This window comes from Centruroides vittatus, unplaced genomic scaffold (genome assembly GCF_030686945.1).
Source record: "Centruroides vittatus isolate TY-2023 unplaced genomic scaffold, ASM3068694v2 contig_1427, whole genome shotgun sequence".
Classification (NCBI taxonomy): domain Eukaryota; kingdom Metazoa; phylum Arthropoda; class Arachnida; order Scorpiones; family Buthidae; genus Centruroides; species Centruroides vittatus.
This window is the reverse complement of record NW_027120893.1, coordinates 915,683-937,108: the sequence shown is the minus strand read 5'-3', so window position 1 is coordinate 937,108 and position 21,426 is coordinate 915,683. Positions and strand designations below refer to the sequence as shown.

Below are 21,426 nucleotides of genomic sequence, written 5' to 3'. Positions count from 1 at the left end.
GCGATTCCGTCACAAGTACCTATATGTCCGAATTAGCCGTTGTTTATGGCCATTTGCAAAGATAGGTACGGGGGGGAAGATGAGAATGACGGTTGCTCCGGTAACGTTTTCGACCGTATAAAGCCGCAACAAGTACGCCTGCGCTCTAGACTACTTACTGGTGAGATACGGGACGTATGCACGATGAGGGAAATTTCCTGAAAGCAATATAATAGCTTAAGTGAATAGTCCCGTTGAAAACAATTCTTAAAGATTATTTTTCTGGCAAAAATTCACTTCAAACTTTATATATATATATCTTAATTATTTATTATATCTTATTATATAAAGTTAATGCATTAAACAAATATATACTTATATATTGTGGATGTAAGGGAGCGCAAGGAAATGCAATAGACAGTGATTCTGAGACCATTAATAGATTAATTGCTAAGGTTAAAGTACGAAATGATATTAAGCTGTGGATAAATTTCTAGCTAGATAGAAGTAACTCCATAGAGGTTAATAACACATCCCATTTGGTAGTGGGAAGATTAAAGCAATGGCTGTGACACTAAGGATATGAAGAATTTACTTGGGAAATGATGTCGAGCAAAGTTCGCTAACCTCCAAGGATTCAAACCTTTTTAGATGTTGCAAATAACCTTATCACCTTAATAGAGAAAGAGCAAGAATCCCAACATAAAAAGGAATTCCAATTAATGCTAATTTATGAGATTATATATCCGCTTTGACATCAAACACCTTGTTATGTGAGTTGTTTTATTACTTTAACTTGAATCAATATTAAATGTAGAGCTATAATTATTTCTACACCTTTTTCAACTAATAGCAATTATAAAGAAGAATAAAAATATGAGAGAAATTTTAAGTATACTTTGGTCTTTTGAAGGTTTTTCTGGAAATATTGTAGACAAAGAAATACGAAGCCAAAACAATGATTTGAATACACGGCCCAGTTATATACTGTAAACAAATGAATAGATCGAGACTAGAAAATAGACCAAGTATTAACAAAAGTGTATATATTAAAAGGACAGAGTAAGAGCGATATAGATTTTTAAAGAAAGAGAAATTGTATTCAGTTAATCCTTAAAATAATGGTAATTAAATCAGTTCATGTATTTGCTATTTCCTTTGAAAGCCTAAAACTACTTAATTAAGAAGATTTGTTTTAGTTTCTCTTCGACGTGTTAACATTGTTCGAGTGCATCCTCATAATAGATTGACCTTCATACGACCTCATCTAAAGCACCTATTTGTTAAATTCGGTCTGTTGAGCGAGTTTCTGGATAACGAAGTTAGAGATCGAAGCGTCCCTAGAGAAGACAAGAAGTGGGAACAGAGAGAAGTGACTGAAAGAAAACCTTTCGCACAAATCAAATCTTCTCAGCAAAGGAATACATTTATTGCCTTCTTTTCGTTTTTATCATTCTTATAGAAACTATTTTCTTAAAGAAACTTATATATTAAAAACCTTATTTATAAATAATTCGAAAGCGAGTCAAATTGAAAGGGGAGGGGGGAAGATAAACAAAACTATTATTAAAACCTTTCGAATATCATTAAAGCCATATTTTATATTAAAAAAAAACTGCTATATTTTTCATATCGAAATCAAATAATTCTGGAAGAGTACGTCAAAGAAAGAGGAGAAAACCGACACGTGTTTCTCACATCTACAGAGATATACTAAAAAAATTTACAAGGACTATCTGCAAATAATTCTAAAAACTGGTGCTTAGTAGGCATAAAAAATCAATCTTGTGTGCAATTCTAGTCTTTTGCATCGTTTTACATTAATTTTCTCGCTACAAGACATAGCACAACATACTTAGTAATGCCATTAAATAAATAACTTAGCTTAAAATATATAATGTTAATGATACTATTTATTAATTTAGTATAAGTAGAAATCTACACAGTTATGTAAGTTTTGAAATGAGATTTATTAGTGCATATCGGAACGAAACTAACGTAGAAAATACTTAAAGAATTTTCGCTAAAAGTAATTCAGGATTGGAGCTTTATGTATATAAATTACTATGCTATTAGTGATTTTGTAACGTGGTTATAAGTATTATTAGTTTCTGTTGCATGTTGAATTATTAGTAAGATGATTTTTAATATATAATATTCTATTTTACGTATAAATCTGTAGGTAAACGTTAATGCTCTGCTCATATGTTTATCGGGGTAATTTTATCGGATAACGAGCGATTTTTTTAAAGATATGATAAAATTTATATGAATTAAATAGGAATATAATAAATATTTTAATAGCTATATCATATAGAAACAATATAGCTACGAAATTTTATTTATTTTTTAATCTAGCGGTGATGCGGAGAACGTGTAACAGATGTTACGAATAATTAAAAATTAATTAGAAATTTCCGAACAAACTTGGTAACAGAGTGAAAGTTTATTAATGTCTAACTCATATGTCTAATATATCGTATGATAGGAGCTTAGAAGTGTTTCTTACAACTGTTTTAAGCAATGATAACGAGTTATGATCCATAAGAATATGCATAAATAGGATTAAAATTGCTATTCTGCTCATGAAACAAGAATGATTGAACGAAGTTACCGAGGATGTTCATTCATAGATGCTATTATAATATTGATGGAAGATGCTAAAGTCGTGTCTAAAAGGTTCTTTAAGGATAATGTAGAAATAATGGCGCTTAGAAAAAAAAATAAAGAAAGATAGGAAAATATATTACTTGGCTCTTCGACATTTATCGTCTTTTTAAAATTTTTAAAGAATTAAAAAAAAAAAAGTTGTCATTGTAAATCGCATCTCTAATTCTTAGTGAATTTGTCGAGATGTCTTCATAAAGCTTCATTTAAAGATGTTTAGAATAATTTTAAAGAATATCCTTGATCTTTTTATTCTTCCTAATATCAAGGATTCTTCAATTTTTGTAAAGATTTTTAGGTTAATGTTACCCTTGGTGCCAAGATGGCGGCTCGTCTCTGATTCCAGCAAGGAAACAGTGGAACACACGTTCTAACCTATTCTAATAAATTACCATAATTATTAGCAACCAAATTATTAGAATAGGTTAGAGAACGTGCGTCCCACTGTTTCCTTGCTGGAATCAGAGACGAGACGCCATCTTGGCACCAAAAGTTACATTAACCTATTTTTATTGTACTACAAAGTTTTCGAAGAATTTTATATAATTTCATCCATTATAGAAATGAATGTATTTGAAAGGAAGATAAAAAGAAAATCAATTCAAAAAGAAAACAATTTCTTTTTTCTTTTTTACAGAAAAATAACAAAGCATTACTTTAAAAATATAATTTTATTAATCCAAAAAGAATGTGATTTTCAAAAGTGGATTTATGCTGATTAAATCATTATGGATCAAGCTTGGAGTAGATTAAAAATTTAATAATAGATGACGTCTAAATATTAATAAAAGAAACTGAAATAAAGGCATTTCGATAATTAAGATTTTCGGGTGGATTTTATCAAATTTTTATTCAATAAATTCATTATATAATGTAAACTGTTTGAGAAAGAGAACAAAGAGGAGAAACTAACAGAATTAACAATGCAAAAAAAAAAATCTTTATATTAGAGATTTGCTTTCTTTTTTTTCAGAGAATTTCCTTTGGGAAATGGTTTGAAGAAAATTAACTTGTTGTTTACTTATTTTTTTCAATTAATATCATTTAAAAAAGGATTAACGATCTTGGAAAGTGCGGAATTACAATAAATGAGGCTGGTATGGTTTATAAAGCAGGTTTAATTAAATCAAATGGGAAAGGGAGTTACGCTCTCACAATCTTCTTTACAAATATCTAAATGTCTAATTTATGTTTTTTTATAATCTCATTTTTCATGTATTAATGCGTATTATGTGTTACTATACGAATTAAGAACAAATTAAAAGAGTTAGATTCTTTAGTTAAATAATGGAAGCTCTATAATTCTTTATCATTATTGATTTTATGTTGAGATTACTATTTTTGTCGGAGTAACTAGAAGTTTTGCGAGAAAGAGTTTATAAATTTTTATCTTCAGACAGACAAACAGACAGCTTAGCAAATTCTCAGATTACTTTTTTCTCGTCCCAATATTTAATACATTACATACATTTTTTTAATACAGGAGTTGAGATAAAGGATGCTATAATTAAACAAAAAAACAAGAACGTTTTCTAGTTATATTACACGATTATTTTTCTCTACAATTTCAACAATTACAGTCGAGTAATTCAAGACTAAGTGATTGACTCTTCTCGTATGACAATGATGGACATATATGCTATTAAGTTAATTGTTTTCGAAACGGTATTTCGAGTTTACATAAATGATATTCTCGTTAAGAATATGGGTGATATTCACGTTTTCTGAACGTATCAGGACGTAATTACACGTTTCGAACATAACGTGACGAATTCGTGATACGTGGGTGTTATGTAGCATTTTTCTCCCAACGTATTTAGAAGTCAATAATAGTCATATAATTTAACAGGTTAATATCACCTCCGTATGACATGATAAAAATTAAATAGGATTATTATAATGTCTTTTTATATATATATATAGAATTTTCTGCTTGTCTAATCGCCATTACTTCAAATAAAATTCCAAAGATAACACGTTTAATATAAATATTTATACATTCAGAGTTTACGCTTGAATAATATTTTATTATATAAATTATTTGTCACGGTGATGAGTTAATTATAAAAGTAAAATAAAATTTATATATTTTAAAATTTAATATTAAATCTCGTTTATTAAAGTATTAAACACGATATAATATCAACGTTATATTATTTAAGTAGATTTCTCCTATGCATTATTAAATAGAAAAGATAATCTATGGGCGATAATTACATAAATAATGCTCTGTAGAATTTTAATTACAGAAAATCCTCCAGCATACATCAAATAATTACATATGTGTATATATATATATATATAGAATCACATTTTATATATTTATATATAATACACGAATTGATACAGTCTAGTGATTCTTCTGCTTGACTACATTAAGTAGTAGTTTATATAAGTATTCATCCATAAAGTAATTATTTTTTTATCTTTGTAAAATATGAATATTAATATCATTCTATTTTATTATAGAATTAGATAGAAAACACACGTCATTTTTTGACGTAACTTGTCAACAGAACGAAGTCGTAACCATTCTAGAATGAGATTAAATGAGAAAAAAACGATGCCGGATAATCGATTATAAACTTAAGTGTAATGAAATAATCGATTAATAGAAATTCGATTTTGCAGAAAGTAATAAACGGATAAACAAAAATCGATAAAACCGCTAAGAGGAAGAGTAGGAAGGAATTAATTTGTAAATATATCGATTGTTTATTAAATCGACTCGTCTACGATAAAATCGATATTTTTTTTATTAAAATAGTCGGAAATAATTAAACTTTAATTAATATCCAAGAATCTAATAGGAGGACGAGGAGAATTTATAAAAATAAATAATAAATGTAAAAGAGTAGTAGTAGTAGTAGTAGTGCATTTGAAAAATTGAATATTCAGAAACGGGAATCAGGTTTCTTCTGATGGTTCGGTGGTTATTTACATAAAGGCTATGTGACCTCAAGCGAGATGTTAAATTGATTGTGACGACTCTGCAGTCAAGAATGATAGATTGCCTCCGTCATATAGCAAACTAGGGGTCATTAGCAGGGGGACGATATCGCCAAATTCCATCCGCATCTTCGACTCTATATATGTGTGTGTGTGTTACAGACGAGTCTCAAACAACAGATTCATATTCAATAATCGATACATTCTGACTAATTTTAATTACAATTTCATCGCTATCCTTTATATTTTAGTAATTTCCCTTTGTAATAATTTTTACTTTGAAATGTAACTTCATTCAGAGAAATGAAATCCTCGCAGATAAATTAAAATCAATTTTCAAGAGTTGGTGATTATCTCATTAAGGAAATCGATTTCTATCTAAAAATCTGCTCTTAATGACTCTTTATTTAAATATTTTTTAATCGAAAACTTTTCGAAATTTCGTCAATGAAAAGTGCTTTCCGATAAATTATTCTTATAAATAGAATTAAGCAATGGTTTTACGTATAACACGTCGAAATGTATGCTGGAATATATTCCGAATTGTTCTATTTCGTGTTATTCGGGTATTTCTAAATTCCAAACTAAATCTAATGAGGAGAAAAATTAAAAATCAAAAATTACCTTTGTTAGAAAAACCAGCAAAGATAACAGCCATTAGGGAGTAATGTATCGCATTACTAATAGAAGGAAGAAAATGCTTGAGAAAAATAGATTATATTACTTATTTCTCTAGGAATATCTGATATAATTCGACTTGTTATAACAGTATTCGTTAAAAAGCGAATACTATCGGATAAACAAGCATTAAATCCACAGTTTAATGATGAGCCGAAGGATTTATATCTCATTTGGAAACTATACATGTGTTTAAGTGTAAAAAAATTCGATTTTGAAACCTTTATAAGAAGAAAGTTACTATATTTTTAAATATGTGCATCGTTTTAAAGTGGATTTCTACAATAAATAAATAAATAAAATGCAAGAAAATAGTAGAAATTCTACTTTACTTTTATCTGTAAATGAAAAAGTTTATGGAGACTTTCAAGAAGTGTATATTAAAAAAAAGTATTATGATAATCAAATGCTTATGATATAATACTTTGCGAAGAAATTTAGAACTAGTGATTCTCTAAACATGAATTTTTTTATGATTATTTTACATTACTTTTAAAGGAAGCTTAGCGAACTGTCCTTTCCTTATGATCATTCGATAACGTATCGTAGTTCTATGATATCGTTTAAATTATATAGAAAGTCTATGATTATCGATTACCGAGTCTTCATTTTACGATAATATGAGAATTTAATGGCCTTAAATGGGGATAACTTTAATAATTATAAAGATTAAACTTAAGTATAATTTTAAAAATTAAGAATCTTTGACCATAATATATTAATTATTCAGATATAATATTTCACGAAATTTGACTTAGATTAATTGTATTTTTTTTTTATTAATCACTGAAAGAATCTAACGGCCGAGAAGAAAGGGGATGCAACTTTCTGGCAGTCATTTCAGAAAAGGCTGATTTCGTGTCGAAAATAGCTGCATGTCACACAAAACGATGAGAAATGAGATATGAAAGGTGAAATTTTTGAAAGAATTCTGCTTTCTTTTTCAAGGGTTATCTTTTCTCTATCGATTATTCTCTTACTGTTTATTTACCAAAGCCATTTTAAATGTGATTTTAATGAGATTTATCAGCTTTCAGATGGATCAGACTAAAGAAGAGGAATCATTAAGAGGAGAGAAGAAAATGATATTGAAGAGAGCTTCGGGAGTTTGTCAAATAAAAATAAACAAAATAACATAACAGCTATTTCCTTCGTTGTTTATTCAATTAGGGAGTCATTTCTTTTTGTATATATTTCATTTTTATTCCATGCATAAAAATCAGACGAAGGTATTAAACTGAATTATGGAGATAAATTTTAGATTATGATAAAGTAAAAAGAGATTTCTTTTTTTTTTTGGTTTGTTTTCTTTTATGGAAAGAAACAAAAACCTTAATTTTATGGGAAGAATAATAACTTTTAAATCTGTACAATTTATAGAGGAAATAATTATACCCTACTATTTAAAAGTAAAGGGATAAATTATGTGCTAATCATTAAAGTTATAAATTCGAAAGGATTACTCGTTTATTGCAAGTTAAGAGATAACTAATCTCTATAAATTATAGATTTCACAGAAACACAAGATCATTTCCGTATTTAGAAAAAAAATTAATGCGGAATAACTTATAAATTAGAATTAATTCACTTAAAAAAAAAATAATAATAATAACTTATAAAACTGTGCTGAACAGTGTCAATAAGATAATAATAAGTAGTTTTCTAATAAAAGGTATTGTCATTCGTGTCTAGTCACCGAAACGTTTTTGTTCCATTAACAACTACAAAAATCAATGGAGTGTGGTAATAATCGTGCCATTTAGCAAATTACCATTGATCTCGAATTTTAGTGCATTTTGGTTCTAATTAAGTTATATATAATTTTCCACAATTAAGTTAGCCCTACATCCTCGGGCTTTTGCTAAACCCTAAGGTTATAAACAGAATATTCGCTTTATTGTTTAATATAATAAAGACAAACTATTACAATTCGAAATTCTATATAATAATATAATAATATATAAAGATTATTTGGTAAAATAAAAATTGTAAGATCTTAATTAATAGTAAATTCGATCTTAATTAGCATAGAGTAATCATCTAATTTATGAATAATTGAGATTATTATTGTTATAATGATTAAAATCATTTTAAATTAAAATTTTGGTTTAATTAAAAAATTATAAAGCTTTTCTTGGCAGAAAATTAAAAATTAAAATTTAATATACGAGTACTATTAAGAGAATGCTGTGTAAATAAATACTTTTATTTATTTTACGCCATATTTACAGAGAAGCATGATTGCTTAGCAACTTGTGAAAACTTTCAGTCAAATAAACAACTTTACGTTCCCTATTTTCATTCACTACATTGTTAACTCTGTTAATTATAGATTTTGTTATCAGTCAAAAAAAGAACTGTGAGGTTAAATTCATTCTAAGGTTACTCTATTTCCAGGGCAGGATTTGCAACGTAAGTTAAACAAGCTGCGGCTCGGAGACTCCCGTTTTTAATTTATTTGGTGGAGGGGAAGGGCCACAATTCTACCTATTTCTTGTTTTGAAGAAATCTCTGTATAGAAAAGCATTAATAACTCCTTCTTCTTTAACAAATACACTAAATTCTTATAATAAAGCGAAGTAGATTTATAGAAATACGTACTGTACAACATATAAAATTGAATTCTCTACTCCAAAATCTTTCTCATAAAAGTCACTTTAACTTAATGTATAATAATAATTTGTTCGTCAAAACGATCGTAGACAGATGGACTTCCATCAGCTTCTTTAGTTCATAGCGTAAATTCGAAAATGTATATTGGAAAGATAGAAGTTTGATAAAGATCCCAATTGATTTTTCTATAATCTGTTAAATTTATCGTCATGTTTAAATATTTAAAACTTCGAGAAAAGTATGAACTATTTTGAGAGAAATGTAATATTTTAGAAGATATTCATTAAATTTTTTATTACCTATAAATTCTAAGGCGTTGATAGATGCGTCAAGCTTTCTAAATGGCAACGTCGGAAACTTTAACATTTCGTGCAGAGCAAACGGCAAAGAGGAGAAGCAAAACGTTAACTGTTTCCATGGAAACTAACAGTTGCGAGGAGCGAACACTGACCCCGGTACGAGTCGGTCCCTTGGGGTTCCCGCATTCATTCATTAATACCACAGCAGGCAAAACAGACACTGGGCTTGCGCGAACCACCCCCGTATATATACCAAAAATGGGCATCGCTCTCAATCCACCTTGAATTTAACACACTATTTCTTTCCTATCCTTCTATACGTTTTTTTTCTTTTTTTTGTGTGTGTGTGTGTGTGTTTCCAAAGACGAATGATAATACATTACTATATATATTTTAAATAGAAACATCTATTAATATTGAACACGAAGAAAGACAAAAATAGAATAAATCTGGATATTATTACCTATGGACATTTATTGCCTTCACTAAAATAGTTTTACTCGGATGGCAAATTACTAGATCACTGAACAAATATATCGAATCCTTAGTGGAAATAAGCATTAATTCTATTTATTAGTGTCAACTTAAAAAATAACGATGCACACATTTACTCCATCTTGTCTACTGTTATTTATTTAATGTACCGGTTGGAAAAAAAAAATATTAAGGAAATTCCTGTTTTATATACGTCAAACGAGAATTATCTCTTCTCGAAATTTAAAATTACCGCTATTAAATCAATTTGAAAACAGCGAAAATACACTAAATCTACTCGAAAAGTTATAACTAATAGTTCTTATTTTATATTCGGAATAACAGGAATAACAGAAATATTTTTTTTTTCTGGTGCTTATAATTCATTTCTGTGTTATCTTTTATAGATTTTTTTTTTTTCTCATAAAACTATTTCAAGAACGTTCATCTCGACTTTTATTTTGATGAAATCAACATTGTAATAGCATATCGATGTATTTCTAGGCATTATTTTTTATTACTTTAATATTCAGCAGTAAAAAATTCTATAAATAGTTAATAAAAATATAAAATTATATTGCTTCGTACAAAAGATGTACGAAATTAAACGTAATTATTTTAAAATGAAATACTCCCGGAGTTAACTAGTACAGTACATAATAATAATAAACTTTCTATAGAATTTTTATGTGTGTTTTAAAATAGGCCAAACATTATCCGTAGAACGGAAAGTAGACTATAACATTTTGATGCAGCACTTACTCTACTTTTAAAAACATTTGTAAGGTTTGGGATATATGCTGAAAAGCTACATCTCACAACACAGCATGATCTCAGTTACATTTGATGATAATGGATAAACATTACATTACCGTTTCCATATATCAAGGTTAAAAGATATCTACTTTACTAAAGTCGGCACATTCTTCAAAAGTATGCTGTATATCCATTTTGTAATATAAAATATCTTATGAGTTGAAGAGCAGAATAAAATGTAGTTTATTAAATTCATTTTTCAAAATAATGCCTTTGTATTTGAAATTTATAAAACGGGCATTTCGTATATATATACTACACATTGAAAAATTAATATAGGTCTATTGTGTATCTGGGAGAGTTTTTTTTTATTTATTATTATTTCGAGCAAATTCTGTATAGAGATATAATGTCAAAAACTTTCTTTTTGATGCCACTTCTATAGAAATGCAATGAATTTCGATGTATCAGAAGTTTCCAACAGTAGAGTGAATTTAAGTTTATCAGATAAGGTGTAAAGAACACGACGTCAAGCTATCATTGCTGAAAAGAATTACACCCGAATTATTGATTACTTCGGACAGTTAGGATGACGTCACCTACTCCATCTACTAATTGTTTACTCCCGGGTTATCAATCAGACGACGAGCAGCAGGTTTTAACAATCTGTGGTGTCGCACAACGCGACTTCATCTATCATCTTACACGACCCGCTTCCAAACTCCGCGGGGGATATCCTCCCGAAAGACCTGGGCAAAATTACATCACATGTTATGACGTCACTAAGCTGGCTTAAACGTCGTCCGCAAAATCGATAGGAGGTGGAAGTACTTTGCACAATCAGCAAAAAAAAAAAAAGTAACTCGCGCTGACCGGTAGATTAGCCGAGCGAAAGAGATCTTCCGCAATAATACTACAAGTAGAATTAATAGTTTGAATTTTTATTGATTCCATCGATAAGTTAGCGCTTACCTTTTTAAGATTATTAATTATTTAACCTCTTTTAATAGTTAACTATAGTAGAACATAGGCTACTTGGCAAGCATTGGCTGCTAATTCTGCCATCATTATTCTATAATAAACAAAGAGAGACTTTGAAGAATACCAAGAAGGGTTTCTTAAGATATGCCTACTTGTGCCTTTTTTTAAATCAGGACATATTACACTTATAGTATAGAACCGAGAAGTTTTCTCTTCTTCCACACTAAGTCCCGATTTAAAAAAAAGGCCCAATTAGGCATAGTATATTTTTAAAAAGCGAATTAAGGACAAGAATTTAACTTTAAAAGAACTAAGAAAGGTCTTAGGATTAAATTTTCTTTGTCGTATTGAGTATTGTTTTAGGTAGAGGTGTTGCTAGAAAGCACCTTTGTCTCGAAGGATCGGTCAGACCACCTTCATCAGTCTTAATGTATCAGCGCAATTTACTCGCCTTGTTTTATGGCATCGCCTCGCCTTTCTCAGACTCTCTTTTCTAACGGCTAATGGAACACTAACGATAGAGTAGAGCAGCCGATGCTCGTCGTGTCGCTTTCGTCGTTCGGTTAGTCGCGTACCATCACCGTGACGAGGGCAATAGGCCGTACCGTTCACTCTAGCTCCGACTAGGCAAGAAAAGAATCGCAAGAAGGATTCTAAGTCGTTAGATTCGAGTTAGAACGATAATAGCTCGGCTTTAAGTCGTTGTTGCTACTTTTTCGTCACGAAAATGGCACCGTGGAGGACATACCATTAAAATGATAGCCCGAGCGAGGAGCGCGACACACGATTTTTATTGTCGGCGCGACAGCGATTTGGTTCGCTGTAAAGTATCGCCATTGAATTTCGCATATATGAAAAATTTAAATGGATTATCTATGTAAAAGATTGCTTTTGAATATCATGAATAAATCAGATGCGATTGATACCAGCGCGTTATCGTTTCCATTTAAATCTTTATCGTCGTTAGAAAATTGATATTCTAAAATAATATTTATAAATTAAAAAAAAAAATAAACTTCAGAATAATATCTTTACGTATTCGCATCTCTAAATATGTATTGATATCTTCTTGCGTGTAGCTGTACACTTAACAATGAATATCTTATTATCTTACTGACGATTTAATTATTCACGATCAAAATTATTTATGAATGTACTAAAACTATATACAATTATTTTTACACAATGGTAACAGCAAGGTATTATTTTACAATATTAATATGAATTTAACTCATACATACACGACTGAAGTAAAGAGGTTTTCTACGATCTTTAAATATCCTTTATTGTTTGTTTTTTTATCTAAGTGCAAAAGTTTTTGCATTAATATAAAATAAATTATGAGAAAAATCAATATCTAAACTTTTTGCTCATCTAGAGACAGCATCAGAGAGAAAAATTATGGTTTCATCCTCTGATAGGAACCGATTCTTCGATTTCCTTGACGAATGTTTTTATTATCTAAGTCATCGGGACTCTCTTATGCTGTCTTCCATGTCACATATCACGGTATAATTAATATTAATTATATCAAATGTTTCCACTTCCAACGCATCACTTTTTCTGAGTTTTGATTACTTTCTGGAATAGACAGTTGAATAAAGTTCTTACATTAAGATTTGAGTTAATTTGCTTATTAACCAATAATTCAATCAGTTATTTCATTAATTTTATTATATCTGAAGTATGTAAATTTAATTACTTTGTTTCCTTTTAAAAACGATGATGGAACAAAGAAATATGTTTATAGAAACTGGTAAAATAATAAAATAAGAATATTCGATTTGTAAATAATCTGAAAAATGTCATTTATTTGTCACTATTTAGATAGAATCGCATTAATTGTTTTAGTAGTAGAGATAATAAATAATTATGACTAATATTTAAAAAAATCAAGATGATTTATTAAAAATATAATAGAGTCTCTTCATTTATGATTTATATAATTGTTTCCAAGTTATTCCATTTCATTCGATAAATCTCTTATATGCTTATACTCAAACAATCGTTCTGCCTTATTGACAAATTAATTTGTTTATGAACAAGCTAATGAATAAATTAATAATGTCTTCCTATCTATGATTAATATTAATTGCCGTTTTGTTACAGATTCTCGAGATGCATCCTAATAATATTCCATTTCTATTAATATCTTATTAGTATACATATATATAACATGGTCGTACACGCATAATTATGTTAATTGTGTATGTGCTATTTGTTTTAGAAGGTTGCGGAGATTCCTAATTCGGTTGTACTACTCTTGTAATATTGCCAGGACATAGAGAACAGATGGTACTGTTTAAATAAATTAATCAATATGAAGTCAGAGAAAATATGTTTCACGATATTAAAATGCCTACTCAATCAAAATCTCTCTATAGAAAAATATCCTTACATTTTATGCATAAAGAAATAGGATATTCATTAAATATTAATAAATATTTTCTATCCTTTTCAATTATAGATGATACCATTTTTCGCTTCCTAAATAAACCAAAGGATATCTTAAGTTGGTTATACTTGCATGCCAAAGGCTAAAATACAAGATGAATGGGAGAGAATTGATCAATATTTCAAATCAAAGTGTAGTTCTAGTTGATTATTCGCTAAAAGTTCATTAAATCTTACATACTGTGTACGAATGGATGGTTAAAAAATGAATATTTTGTCTCGATCATATTTTATTTATCTTGATTTTCCTATGATTTAAAATTGTCGATTTAAATTCAATTATTTTCTGCTTGACTGTTCGAATTATTGTGATGTATAAGGTGATGGTAAAATGGTGAAAAATTATATGCGAACATCATCATATATCATTATAAGGTTCATTAAGTTGATGTTTTAATTAGCAGGAGACTTTTTCTAGTAATGTAATTCTTAACGTCATCCTTCAAAATGAAACTATTAAGATTAGAAAGATCTCAATCTTTGATGCTGAAAATTATCTGCTAAGATTTATCGAAAGACATTAAACACCAGAAAATTAATTGAAGTTTGTGTAGTTAACACTTTTTATTATTTATTTTGACTAATATTAAGGATAATAAATAATAATTTTAACAGAGATTTCAGTCTTTCTTCTTTTATTCCAGGGTCAATAATAATAATATAAACATTCAATTCGGATTATTTAACCAAGTTTTGTATTAAAATTGCTCATTAATTTAAACAAGATAAAAGAAAAAAGTAATTTGTAAATTGTAGAAAGTGTTTTTCCTGATTTTCATAATTAGATTTCAAAGGTTAAAAAGCGCTATAATTACTAAACGAATTAATTAACAGTTTCGGTTCTTTGTTGGCCGATTAAGAAAAGTTTAACGTGGAAAATTGAAAGTAATACAATGATACTAAATGTATTTCGATTGATTATTTGACATCTGTAATTATGTTTTGCTAGTTGCACGCTTACTAACATATCAATCACTAAGCGAATATGCTGGAACCGGAAGAGGCTGTCAAACAACACCGGAAGTACCATGAAATACTGGTTGATCATTTCCGGAAAGTGAATAACAGAAAGAGCTTTAAAGAGAAAGGAAGGGAAGTGTGACCACTAAATAGGAGAAATTTCGGACTATAATAATTACAAAATTATATCGAGCCTTTATAAGAACGTTATATTCTAAATCTCATTAATCGTTAACGAGCTCGTATAATATAATTACATCGTGAAATTCTTCCTATACATATACTAACAGTACGTTTATATATCTCTCTCTGTTTTAAGTTTGTAACGTACTATTAACCTTCTACTTCTATTGTCGGAAATAATGCACAGAATATTTGGCAGTTTGCATACATTTTCTCCTCGAATTTATTTTTCATTCTGGCAAATCTCGAATTAGATCCAATTTACTTACGGATAATATCTTAATATAATGGATATTTTAAGTCAACATCTACATGCTGTTGTTTATCATAACAATTCACAAAAGCTACCATAGAAACTCCCAATTACTCTTCTAAACTTCCCTCGAGACATTTATATATTTCATCTTTATTAACTTTAAAATAACTCCCAAGGTAATCAAGATTGTTAAGAAGAGAAAATCAAAATTTTATAGCTATTTTAATTAAATAGATGGATTTTTAAAATACTACAAACGTGTTAAAATATTCATCAAATATCTAAAAATGCTGAAAATATACTTATTTTTCTACCAGTTTTAGTTTAAAAGATGGGGAAGAAAATATTATCAGCAAATTATTTATTTTAGTAATTAAGCGGAAGAGAAGTTACAAACAGTAAACAAGCATAAATAAAATGTTTTCTTTTAAAAAAGACATGCGGATATTTATAGTTATCCACAGTGGAAAAATTGAAATATATCTTAAAAATAGATTTATTAAAAATAAAAAAATAAATATACGTATATGGAAAGTGTTTAGCTTCGATCCGAGCTTGGTGAATACACGATCTGTGTAATATTATGTTTGCATTGTCTGGTCATTGTTGTCACGCAGATGCTCAGGTCGAAATGACTGACCTGAAAAAACAATATATCTTAATTTATCACGAAAGATCGATTGTGTAATATTATACCATTCGATTGTTTGGAGTATTCATAGATTCTGATCAGACCATGACATTTAACTGAACTTTTGCGATTATATATTAGTAATTATCTACTTTACATTTTGGCACTTTGTTTTAAAACTTATTTGATTATGATAAATGAAGCTCCGTGGGATCGAAAAGAAAGAATAAGAAGAAAGAGGCCTAACTCTATTTATAATGCTAAGTAAGTTTTATTGACGTAGATCTGAGATTTTGTTTTACTTTATCAGCATTCTACGTTATAGGCTTTTATCTCTTCATTCTCAAATACTTGCCTAAATTAAGTACATCGTCGAGGTTACTAGCTAAAATTAATAGATAGTACTTAAAGATAAAGAGTTAACTAAAGGGAATTTTTATGGTAAAAACCTTTAAATTTATATATAAATATACGAAGAATTGTTAGAAGGAAAAAAAACATATTGTATATACAGTACAACGTATTATTAATTCAATTAACTTTTAAGAATTTGGATATATATAATTATCAAGCATTTCAAAGTTCTTTATTTCATTTTTTGTAATAAGGTTTTTAACGAGTTTTTTGTGCAGCTAAAAATTTTTACTATTGATTAATTATTAATACTAATGAAATTAAATAAATTGGATTAGTAAAAATATTCCTTCATATAACAGTTTCTAAAGTCACTACATATCGTAATTCCGAAAAAAGCATAGCGATAATTAGGGTGATTCATTAATACAGTAAATGTATTTTTCTTTCTTGTTAAAAGAATTCTCTGAGTGAAATTTATTCTCGAGAGATATCTGATGCATTTTTAATAAAAAAAACTTCAGATAAAGATAATTGTCTTAAATAAACGCATGTTATTTTGTTAAACAAATGAACTGTCTCATCTTAACTTTTCAAATCTCTGATACATTAAAAGTCCAAGCTATGTTTATCAGACTCGACTGATATATTATTGTGTACTCACAGTTTCTTTTCTTTTCAGCTTTTCGCAAAAGCCATACCCGCAGGTGAAGAAGATTCTATTGTATTCTGTATTTCTTTCATTACCTCAAAGAAACAGGTTAAGTCACTTGCTTGAAGATAAGTTTTGTCTAGTCCTCAAGAGAAAGCTAGAAAGAGTTACAGAGAGAAAAATATCCTGAATATACATAAGGATAAACAGACCTCACATTTTCTTACTTCTAAGTTTTCTTGAAGGAAAAAATACGATTATCGACTCTCTCTCGGAATGGTGTGTTTTGCAAAGTTGATAGCAATTTTTGTTTTTAACGCCTGTAAATGACACTTCACTGTCTTACGTCGTTATTCAACAGTAAAAAAGCGATAGAAGTTTGAAGAAACATTAAATTTTTTTTCTTTTTTTTTAAATTAAAATATAAATTGTTTACTATTATCCCGTGAAAAATGTCAGACAAGTATTTATTTAATACTTTCTTTACTAATTTAGAGACTATTTCAATGAATGAAAATCTGCAAACTTATCGTAAAAAATAACGCCGTTTAGACTATAAGTAATTGGTTATACAAAATGATAATGATGCTTAAAAACCAATCTTCTGTATCTCATCGTGTATAACTAAATCTTATTCTCCGTTCCAAAAGAAGAATATTCAATTGAAGCCTGAAACTCCAAATCCCAATAGTAAATATACACATTCTCTCCCTCCTTCCCTCCCTCCCTCCCTCTCTCTCTCTATAAAGGAAATTTTGAAATAAAAAATAAATTTGCAAAGTAATTTTAAGAAAAATATCATCATTTAAAAATTATAATTTGTTATTTTTAAATATTTATTCATTAATAAAAAATTTTATATTAGATCCAGTAAATGACACTTTAATATTTCACGTCTGTTTTGTAATGTATATATATTTCTTTTAATAATAAATGCACTTTTATTTTATAAAATTTCAATAATAAAAAAGAAAAAGATAAATTAGATTTGATTCCTTAACATAATTTATTCGTGAATCTAATGAGGAGAAGGAAAGAAATTTCGAAAATGAAAAGTAGAATACATAAATGTAATTTAATATAAATAAAATTGCTTAATAAACAAACGCTAAACGGATTATCGAATAAATAATTAAAGGAACTTAAATGAGTCCATTGGAAGATTTTAAAGTGAGAAAAATCTTTTGAACTAAACGGTATATTTATTTTTCATCAGTCATCTGTTAGCCAATTTCCACTGAAAAACGAATTAAGACATTGTAAGAATCTCTCCAAAACAGTTGTCTGGGCACAATTTCAACTTCGTTGATTCCCATTAGAAACGGTCAATACTAGACAATTGTATTACTATGCAAGCAGTATTATTGATTATTTTCTAACACAGTTTTGTTACGTTATTGTAGCATGTATTATTCGAAGTGAATTACAAGAGGCGTGAAAATCGATCGTATGTCCGTCGATTTAGATTTCTCATGGATATACAGTATTAACTTGCAGCACCTTCGACATTAAAAGCAAAGAAACGATGTCATTTTAAGCGAACGACTTGGAAATTTTCATTTCGTTCATAAATATATTCTAATTTATTGACATTATAATTGCAAGAAACTAAAGAAGGTGTGTTTATAAACTTTCAACCTAGTAGGAAAACTTTAAAGATTAACCCAAAAAACCGTTTTTTTAATAGAAAAATACACATTCGAAGTTAATTTTTTTCTAATAAAACAGAATACGGTGAAAAATTTTTTCGATTTAAATATATGAAAATAGAGAGAAAAGATAAGAGAACGAGCGTGGTGTTTTTTGCTTTATTAAAACACTGTGCAGAACTTTTAATTATATTAAAAAGATACTAAATGAAATAAAGAGTTAAAAATAGAATGTGATTATATATAATTTTTACAAAGATCCAGTTTTAATTATAAATTTCTAGTTAAGAGATTCGAGTGAAAATATAAAAAGGTACAGTGCGGGAAGAAAGAGTATATAAATCGAAACATATCAAGAGTTGACATCTGAATAATTCTTCGTTCTCATTGATGTAAGGAATAGAAAAGTAGGGCGTCAATAGGGAGGTTATCCACATGACGGGCTCTCATTGTTTGTTCGTTTATATTCCGCCTCGGTGTCTTTGTTGCTATAGAAACAGGCCACCGTGGGCGTCTCCAGGTGTCACAGAGTAAATTCATTCCCTGTTAAGTAGGTTCGTCGTTTCGAACTTGCTTATCAGTTCAATTAGAAAAGTTGTTCGGAATGCAATTCTTACGATATTAGATGTCTAGAATCCAACAGGTACGATTTAATTAACTTTCCATTGGAAAACTGTTATTGTTTCCAAAGCAAAAAAATCAAAAATCTCTTACCACTGCTTCTTTTCATCGATATACTCATGAATGATGCAGCAATGTAATTAAAAATGCGACTCCGTTGCCTTGCTTCGGCATTACATGGGAAAACTGATTTACAGGGGTAATCGTCTGGAGGAAGAGTTTGGAAATAAGATGGCAAAATTTAAAAAATAAAAAAAAACACCTCTTAAATTTTACTAACAATTTAAAAATTTTTTAATTTCACTTAAAATCTTCATAATTATAAATTATGAAAGTTGACAATAAAACTGAAGTATATTCTGTCGAAAGGGGGATAAAAAAGTTCTTTTTCCCTGTCAAACTATTCGTTTTAAGCTTTATTAATCATTCTTCTAAAAGGACAAGTTATCAGATTATTAATTTTTTTCATTCATTATAGAAAGTGGGTCTCCGTTTTTTCTTTAACTAAAGTAATAATATGAGGAAATTATCTGCTATAAAATAACCTGCATATTTCCTAAAAATTTCTGCCCCTCCCGTTACTATGGTAACCGATGACTAAACGACAACAGCGGTTTGGATAGCGTCCAATGTTACCATTTTCTCTTCCCCAAGAGGATAGGCAAACAATGTTACTGTTATCCCTTACAATAACGTGTGATTGAAAGTTTGGTTTAATTTTCGAAAACTAGAAACCTCCCTTTTCATTTAGTTTAAATATATTTTAGCCTAATGCAAAATAAAGATTGGACAATATGCACATACAATTCGACCCGTACGCACACACACTCTCAAACAAACGTTTACTCTGCATAATCTATTCATCCATCATCTCCGACAAGTTGTTGACTAAAACAAGAATAAGCTGGCATAACTTATTTATAAGAATGACATTTACGTATCAATAAAACATCCAGCACGCAGAGAAGCCGTGCTGTAATTTGTTAGACGATCGGAACCATTTTTTTCTTTTTTTTAAATCCTTTAAAATATTTAAATTTCCTTGTTGATGGTCTCTTGTCGTAGTAATTCTATTCTATTTCGTGTCGTTTGTAGAATTTTCTGGCGTAATTTTCGCCCAATTGAGCGAGGAAAAGCGAGAAAGGATCCGTATCATCACGAAAATTTCGCGCAGTCATTGAACATTGTGTGTTTCGTGAGAACATCAGAGTGATAGAGGAAAATAAATCGACACTGCGACAGATATTGCGCATGTTCAATACATCGCGTGCACTTCTAATGATGATTAAAGATCGACTCGTGAGCGGAAGTTCACCGTTACCTAGAACGTTTCTGCGTCACTTCCGTTTTTTTTTAAATATTGTAATAAGAATTGCATATACGGAACGACTCGTATACGATTTTAGTAATTATTTTCATTAAAATTAGCTCGTTAAAGCTACAGATATTGAGTTTCTCTAGTTAAATTCCACTTTTATTGTTTTGGCGTATTAAATTATTTTATATCTGAAATTGGAGACAATTTATTTACAGCTATTTAACACGCATTCTTCAATCTGCATAATTATCTTTACCATCTAACGCGATCGTATTACATTGCCCATCAAACCTGACATAATTTGACATAACTGTAACCCGGTTGACAGAGGACAGTTTAACATCGTCAAACCTCGTGAAACAGTTTATTTACCTGATGTAGACTGGATTGACATAATATTTTATCGATAAACAAGGCATAAAAATGCTGTCAGAATTCTCGGTAAGATAAAAGAAGAGCAACATTTTACCACATCAAATCCCGTGGTACATGTGCTGCAATGAGAGACTTACGAGTATCAAATCTCTTGGGAAAGAAAAAACAAAAAAGTTGATGAGAAACCCATCTTCGATGCCTAAGTGCCTTTCGTGGTTTCACAGATTAGCTGTCGAAAGACTAGAAAAAAGGCTTAGAAATCAGACTGACTGGACGGAAGAGCGATGACTCAGAAACCGATTTGAGGCTATGGCTCAGTCTGTCCCCCCAAGGGAATCTTTTAAAGAATCTGGATGTGAAGACTACCGAAAACGATCTCATGACCTCACACTATCTTCTTCTAGCTGTTGGCAATAGAACGAGAATGCCGTGTGAATGGATTTAACCTACTTCTATTGACATTATTCGCTCGCCTATACTTCGATCATTTCCAAATATTTCTATCTTATTTTTCAATTCTCCAACACGAATTTACCATCATACAATTACTCTTAATCATTATTAAAGATAAATTTAT

At 29.2% G+C, this 21,426-nt stretch overlaps 1 protein-coding gene across 11 annotated transcripts in view; it reads right to left on the bottom strand.

Moving 5' to 3' along the window:
• LOC136968281 (tyrosine-protein phosphatase Lar-like) overlaps positions 1 to 21,426 on the bottom strand; it is a 161,579-nt gene that overhangs the window by 98,559 nt on the left and 41,594 nt on the right. For 10 of the 11 annotated variants that reach the window (XM_067262270.1, XM_067262273.1, XM_067262279.1 and 7 more), the window contains one exon: positions 159 to 197. The exons of the other annotated variant lie outside the window; for it this stretch is intronic. In XM_067262270.1, the coding sequence (XP_067118371.1) occupies positions 159 to 197 (39 nt within the window). The remainder of the gene's footprint in view (positions 1 to 158; positions 198 to 21,426) is intronic. 11 annotated transcript variants of the gene reach the window in all.